The 7,802-nt window shown below is 32.1% G+C and overlaps 1 protein-coding gene across 3 annotated transcripts; it reads left to right on the top strand.

The window, feature by feature from the left end:
* Nucleotides 1–4,340: 4,340 nt before the first annotated feature.
* Nucleotides 4,341–7,171, top strand: LOC132739397 (D(2) dopamine receptor A-like). Of its 3 annotated transcripts, none has more exons than XM_060727094.1 (2): nucleotides 4,341–4,571; nucleotides 5,236–7,171. In XM_060727094.1, exon 2 carries the CDS (start codon nucleotides 5,240–5,242, stop codon nucleotides 6,701–6,703), a length of 1,464 nt encoding a protein of 487 aa, XP_060583077.1. In that variant the 5' UTR covers nucleotides 4,341–4,571; nucleotides 5,236–5,239; the 3' UTR covers nucleotides 6,704–7,171. The 3 variants fall into 3 exon arrangements, with proteins under 3 accessions (XP_060583077.1, XP_060583076.1, XP_060583078.1); XM_060727093.1 differs by having other exon boundaries at nucleotides 4,556–4,682; XM_060727095.1 differs by lacking the exon at nucleotides 4,341–4,571 and adding an exon at nucleotides 4,621–4,755.
* The last annotated feature ends 631 nt before the right edge of the window (nucleotides 7,172–7,802 follow it).

Below are 7,802 nucleotides of genomic sequence, written 5' to 3'. Positions count from 1 at the left end.
AGCTTGCGAATGTAGGACATATAAAAATTATCATACCGAATGAAAGAATCGATTCATGAAATAACATTGCTTTATAAATTGCTATGTAAATACCGATACAAAAGCGACACTATAAACGTGTACCGTATCATAAAGTAAGACATACATGTATATCAGCATTAAATATCGTCACTTAAGAAAAAGGAAGTTTATATCAGAGACACTATTTTATTATATGTCTCTGTTTATACGTATATATACTTCGCAAAAACCAAAAATAAACTAAATGCAATATAACAATAAAGCAACAATAACCTCTCCAATAACTTGTATAATTATAATTATATGATGCTTACGCAGATAGCAAACTAGCACATTACATAGTATGAGTTTACTATGATATTGTCGTCTGCTAGAAATAAACTAAAAAATTATTATTCTGCCATAGCTAGCGAATTCAAGGGAGGGGAGTACAAATAGGGCGCCCCATCAAATTTCGCGACGGAGTAACATATCTAGAGTGTAAATCTTATTCTTGTGACCTATGAAAATGTATAATTTAAGCATTTATTAATTACATGGAGTAAGGAGGAGGGGGTGACGCAGTCCCTTTAGCCCCCGTCCACGCCGGCGTGATACTTTTAATACCGGTACTCATTTAATGAGGTAGAAAACTCGCCCGAAAACTCGCAAGAATGCATCATTTCTCTCCTTCACATTAAAAACTTGCATTGCTTTTACCATTGTCTGCCTCCAATTTATAGTACTATGTTCCCTATCCTGAAATCCCGGATCTACCCTGGTCATAACTAATTAAAAAATATTCATTTACTTTGAAGTATCAAGTACTTTATTGCAACTTGACGGTAAATAGATTGTTTTAAAAGTTCATGTGGAAATAAAATCAAACCAACATATGATCCCACTCAAGTAACTGATGAGAAATAATAAGGGCGGATTAGGGTTGGGTCGGGGCAAAGTTTTCCGTTTAAGCCTGGTCTCAGCCTTTTGAATTCTGATTTTTCAAAGTATTTCTCTACTGTAATATGTCACACTATATCCTACGTTGTTTAAATTGAAATCACCCCATTTTGATATAAATTCAACGACTGGTCAAATTTCAAAGTTTTGTAATCAAAATTTCATGTTAAAATGTTGCCAGATGAAAACTGCCCAATGGAGTAAATTTAAACGGGGTCAAAATTTAATGTTACAGTGACCGTACGTCATACGCTTATTTCATTAAAGTATATATATTAGAATTGAGATAAAAAGTCTGAAAAAACAATGGTTTAAAACATTTTATATTTACTGTATTAAGTCTGTTATTTGACAGAAATAAAATAACGTTGTGATTATTTTATTTGTTATTATTATTATTATCATTTATAATTGTTAAGGAGATAAACAATAATGTTAATTAACCGTGAAGAAAGTAACAACCACGGAAGGCACAGCAAAGATTATTAATGATTACTATCTCAGTTGTTTGAATGATTTGGAGGTGTTTTTATTTTTAATGAAAAAAGTGTAACAACCAAGAGTAAAGACTCCAACATAAAACGCGCACAAATTATCACGAGTATAATCCCCTGGTCTACAAAAAGGAGACATTTATTTGTCTGTATCCCTTAACGACTATTTCGTGCAGGTTTGCGTCAAAAGCAATAAAACCATGATGCCTTTACTGTTAATTCTTTCCGTGGAAAATCATCAAAATTTAACATATGTTATCTACATTTCGATATATAGAGAAGAATATGGTGTCTCATTATGTATAGTGCTTCTTTCTTCAATACACATCAGTAATGTAAGATATTAAATGTGTTTGTATTGTGTCAATTTAGGATGTTTGAGTACATTTCAGAATGTGACTAAAATTTTTCGTATATTAATTTCTTTCAGTAGTTTTCAGTTGACAAATTCAGAGGGGCGACCGTGGCCAAGTGGTTAAGGTCGCTGACTTGAGATCACAGGTCCCTCACCGCTGTAGGTTCGATCCTCACTCGGGTCGAAATCTTTCATGTGAGGAAGCCATCCAGCTGGCTTACGGAAGGTCGGTGGTTCTACCCAGGTGCCCGCTCGTGCCAGAAATAATGTCCGAAGGGGCACCTGGGGTCTTCCTCCACCAATAAAGGTGGAAAATCGACGAAAAAATCTTGGTGGACGCTCTAGGATGGTCCGACTTGAGTGTACGGTCGCCAATAAGGGCTTTCCGGCGGAGACCTTAAACAAACGCATTAAAAAAAAACAAATTCAGGATTAAAATTTGAAAAAAAGAAGAACAGAAACAACGCAGAGAAAAACAAGAAATGTTTATATCTATAGGACGCTTATATCCTGTCATAGCAGCACGATAGCAAGTATTTTAACTATCAAATTCAAAGACAAGGTTTTCACATAAAATGACACTGTTATTTCAACAACAATGAATAATAGAGGTATTTGTTTTTGCCACGGGCAATGTCTATACCAAGTAAAGAAACCAAGGCTTTTTTCTCAAATTATTTATTTTATTGATTGTACAATTATTTTACAATAGGTTTCACTGTGACGTTGACCTCGACCTAACAACCCTATACCTGATCAACTACTAGCTATTGTCAATGTCCCTAAATGTTTAACAAACTTAAAAACTTATAATACATCAAGATTTTGAACAGAGAAGGGTTTCACACAATGTCACTGTGACCTTGACCTTTCATCTAATGACATTTACACTTATAGTTGCAATGTACTGACCATGGCAACATCTCTGCTAAGTATGATAAATTTAAGCTTATTTTTTCTCAGTAAATGATGCGATAATGATTTTAAACCGAGTGCTACTGTGTCTATGACCTCTGACCTTATATGTACAGAATCAATAGAAATCACCTATCGAACATGGGCAATGTCGTTGCCAATACTCATAAATCTTGACCTTATACGTCTAAGGTTATTGATTGGACAATGATTTATCACAAAGTGGCAATGTGACCTTGACCTTTGACCTGATGGCCTTGAAAATCATTACGGGTCTTCTATTCGTCAGGGTCAATGTTCCTACAAAATTACATTAACAACAGTTTAACTTTTCTCAAGAAATTGATTGAAGAATGAGTGATTTACCCCATAGGTCAGTTTTCAACGTTGACAATTGCCCCTGCCAATATTTTTACATTAATGTTTATTAAAATATAGTTGTAATCTTATTTTATCAAAATGGGGCTATTTTACAACGTGTGTCAGTAGAGAGACATATTGAAGAATCAGAAACTCCCAAAACGTTTTCAAAAGACTGAGACCGGGCTTAAACGGACAACTTACTAGCAAAAGCAGAAGTAGATATTTTAATACTCTGAGATGACAATGTAATATATAAAGCATAATGTGTAATATGATAGTTTGCTATTTGCATAAGAAACAAAAAACAGTCTATACTGCATCACAAATAATATGAGACGCTATTTGAGTGGTCAGACCTCTCCACAGTGTTGACAACGTTTTCTATCGGCACACATTTTGGCTTTTCAATTTGAAATTTAAGTTTATGTGATTTAAAGCCTAACATCATTAGAACCAATCTACAAAAATGTTTTAAGCATGCCCCGTTTCAAAATACGACATAAAAACTATTCGGTAAAATTAAAAAGTCAGACGAACAGTGATTCATTACGTTTTTAATTCTTTAAACTGTATAATATTGTTTTCGGAAGAGCGTTTTAATTTCATGTTTCTTAAAATAGTAACAGTAAATACTTTACCTGCAATATCATTTAACACTTTTATATGACCGAGTTAACTGTTTACTGGACATTTTGCTGATTATTCCTAATTAGAGCTTATGCGGAGGCTGACGAAAATAGCCGAAAACAAAACTATTCTGCCTATTTATTGAACAATTTTCGGATTAAAGAAATCTTTCATAGGTGCAAAAAGACGTCTCGTCTCGCATGCTTCTTTTTAAGAAGCAAACTTGTTATTACACGACAGAAATATTTACATTTAATTTTAGAGATCTGTTTCAACATCATAGTAATGCCTGTCTAAATTTGATCAGATTTTATCAGGAGTTAATTTCTGAGTGTCTATTTTAAGTCATAATTGTATTTGTTCGAGTGTTTCAGGTGTTTTTTTACTTTTTTAAACTTTAATTTACAGATAATTGTGATAATTATTATAAATATTATCATTATTGTAATTTTTATTATATTGTTTTGTAGTATGTTTTTGGTTTTTGCGATAGATATCAAAATTTTAGTGACAATATTAAGTGCAGATATAATTATGCCTTACTTTATGATACACTAACTCGGGTTGCATGTATACGTTTATAGGCTCGCAGATATAAAACGTTATTTATAAAGCAAGATATGTCGATTATTTTGGGTATGATTTATGTTGTACATTTGCAAGGGGTGATGGGAATATTCTTTTTTTTCTTTTTTTGATTTTGTAAATTTACAACAAGCTCTACATCCTGGTACATAATTTAAAAAACCAACAGAATTTGTTCATGCATGTAGTTTATTCTAACATTAATGTAAACTCACAACTTAGTGTATTCACGGAGGAAGTTTAGTTAAAAGGGAAATTTTATTTCACTAAAGGTAGATACATAAACAAGTTTATAATGTTTGTACCATTGTGTTATAATTCATTTAATTATGGATGACTTCTAATCAACTCAATTTAGATTTGATTTTCTGTATTAATTTTGCGTAAGTAAAGCTAACTTTAAACAGATAATCTTAATTTGGTGTTTACATTTGAAAACATTCAGCAAACAACTAGGTTGGTGAATTTCATTTTTCTATCATAAGACAATGTCGTTTGAGTATACACCTTGTACGTTCTGTAAACTAAAATAATGGTATTATAATAAGTTTCAACGACAATGCAATGTTCAGGCAATATTTTAAGCATATGATCTATGTATGTTGCATGTAGTTAAATTACAACTTAGTAATGAAATTATTACAAATTTGGTAGAAATCAATATTTGAACAATCAAGTAATAACATTTTAAAAAGTAACTCGTTCAATTATACGCATTGAATATCATTTAGTCAATAAATTTATTTACACGAAATGTAAATTATAATGTTAATATTCAAAACCAATGCGAGACAAATTAAAAGAGTTTTCCTACATAATAACTGAATTAAGTTTTTCTACATAATTAATGAATCGCACAGCTAAATCAAAAATTGTTGTTGTATTAGATTTAATCTTTAGTAGAAATAATACAAATATATTTGTTAATCTTGGCAGATTCATGAACACGACATACAAGATGAATACGAGTGTTGACGTAGAGGTTATCCTTGAGCATGCTAGATATGAAATCTTTCGGCGCCTACTTTTGGTGATCGTATGTATGGTTGTATTTGGAGCCATTGGAATTGTTGGAAATAGTTTTGCTTTTGTGTTCTACGCCTTCAAATCTAAGCCGTCATCTACCGTGAGACTAATTGCATGTTTAGCAATGGTAGACCTTATCGTCTGTGTTGAATTTATTCCTAATATTATAGAAATGTGGGTCAATGTTAAATATACTGCAAGTATTATGTGCAAATTTGCACATTTCATCGGTCTTTGGACAGTGGCCTGTTCTGCTTTAATACTATGGGTGGTTGCTATAGACAGACATAGAAAAATTTGTAGTCCATTCGGAAAGCAAATGACATTAGTGACAATAAAGTACGCTGTATTTGCCATTGTTATCTTTGGGTTTGTTTTGTCCGTGAGAAATTTTGCTAATTTTGATAGCGTTGTTGTTAATGTCAAAGATCCCGGAAGTAACTCAACAGTAAAGGGTCACTATTGTACAACGAGAGATGATTCTGGTTATGTTGTAAGCGTAACTATTTTCACTGTCATTGACTTTCTGCTTATGTTGATGGTTTGGATAACGTTGGCCGTAGCGTACTCTCATATCATTTACACAATTTATAAGCTAAAAAGAATTAGGAAACGTTTACACAACAAAACAAATGTAACCACCACTGAAATGTCGAATCCGTCGTATGTAAATGAGGAGAACGACGAAAGCACAACTCAAATTGAAAACGGTCCATATCCGCTTAAAGACACCATGGATGGACATGGCGCAATACACGAAGATAATGATGGACACTGTCATGAAAATGATAAATCAGACGAATTAAACATTTTAAAAACCAACATCAGTTCTGTAATTAGTAACCAAGTATTAACGGTATCTTTAAATGATGATCAAGCAATACAAGATTCATTAACGGAGCCAGGTACCAGCACTGAAGATTCTCAGCAATACAAAAGTAAGACGGATTATTTGTCATCATCACATGATACAGAACATTTACCAGAAAATGAGCATTCGTCATCAACCAAAACTCTTGCCAAGTCAACATTAAAAAGAATGTTTCATAAAATGACACACAAAAAGTATAACAGCGCTAAATGTCCAGTGGAGAGAAATTTAACATTCAAGATGTTAGTTGTATCGCTTGTGTTCATAATTTGTTTCACACCTTATTTTATTGTGAAAATTCTCATGCGAGAGGTGATGAAATCGGGAGAAGAATATGAACTTCATCTACTAGCCCAAATTGCCTTGCGACTCCCTTACATGAACAGTGTGTTTAACCCCATGGTATATTGTGTTTTCAATTCTCAATTCAGATTTTACATTCAAAATATATTCAAAACATTCTTTTCTAAATGTTTTCGCAAATCTCAGTATTTGTTTAAGTCGTAATAAAAAAGGTTGTGTATATAACTGTTTATATTAAAGTGTGCTTTTTACTGTTTTTATTTGTACAAGTTGTTTGATTAGAAATGTGATTTATTATCTTCATTGCGATTTGCTTTGTATATTGCTCTTTGAAGACTTTAAATAAACAAAATATATATGTTTATCGTAGATGTCATATTTTAAACATGAGAACATCAAGCATTTTGTAATTACATTGTTTTCATTTTACATCCGTGAGACGTGATGAGAAGAATATAATTGTTTAAAAGAAACACGTTTCCTTATAGTTAACTCTATGTATACATATTAGGCTCAGTTGACCAATCAATTAGATTTAAATCAGGCAATAGTAACATTCATATATCTGAATGTAATTTTTTGTTTTACGGAAATGAAATTGACTTACATAAATGATCGTATGTATGCTAAATGTATTAGAGCTATTATACTATTATACATATTGTTAATGTGCTTATTATTGTTGTTTTGTTTCCTTAATTTTTTTATATTTACATTGATTTCAAGATATAGGTTCTACTAGTACTAAACAAATAGTTTATAAATCGTTTTCAACAAATATTGCCAAGTACTGTTTTAAAGCTTATGGTGTTCCATCTTTTATTATATGAATTGTTGCACAACCAAATACATTAGAATAAGTGATTTTGTTAGTTTATGTACATAGTTTGAAGGAATTTTGATCTTTGCAAAATATCATTGCAATGTCAAGTTTTACAAAGTTTTACAAAGGCAATGTCCTTTGTACGAGGATATCTGAAATAGGAAAAGGCTGTTGAGCTTCCCCGCCATTCTTATTCGCCAGATCTTGCCCCTTGTGACGGTTTCCTATTTCAGAGGCCAAAAACACCTTGCTGGAAGAAAATATAAAACGCGGAAAAATCTCAGTTCGGCTATTTTCCAGTGTCTGAACAGTATACCTCGAAAAGATTATGAAAACGCATTTAAAAAAATTGATTAAAAGATTAAAACTTTGTATATTTTACATGGTGGCGAGTTCTTTGAAGGATCAAGATAATTATTTTGGCACTGTTTGTTAAACTCTTCTGCAAATTGAAGACAATCTTAAACCGTCCACAGTACA

Source organism: Ruditapes philippinarum, unplaced genomic scaffold (assembly GCF_026571515.1).
Source record: "Ruditapes philippinarum isolate M1 unplaced genomic scaffold, ASM2657151v2 ctg19_1_1_1_1, whole genome shotgun sequence".
Taxonomy (NCBI): Eukaryota; Metazoa; Mollusca; class Bivalvia; order Venerida; family Veneridae; genus Ruditapes; species Ruditapes philippinarum.
This window is presented reverse-complemented; position numbering and strand designations above follow the sequence as displayed.

Excerpts from the sequence above, each read along its gene's own strand:
- LOC132739397 (XM_060727093.1), top strand. The coding sequence starts at position 4,633 with ATGACTTCTAATCAACTCAATTTAGATTTGATTTTCTGTATTAATTTT. Across the intron at positions 4,683-5,235 it reads ATTTTCTGTATTAATTTTGC|ATTCATGAACACGACATACA; the intron begins GTAAGTAAAGCT and ends TAATCTTGGCAG.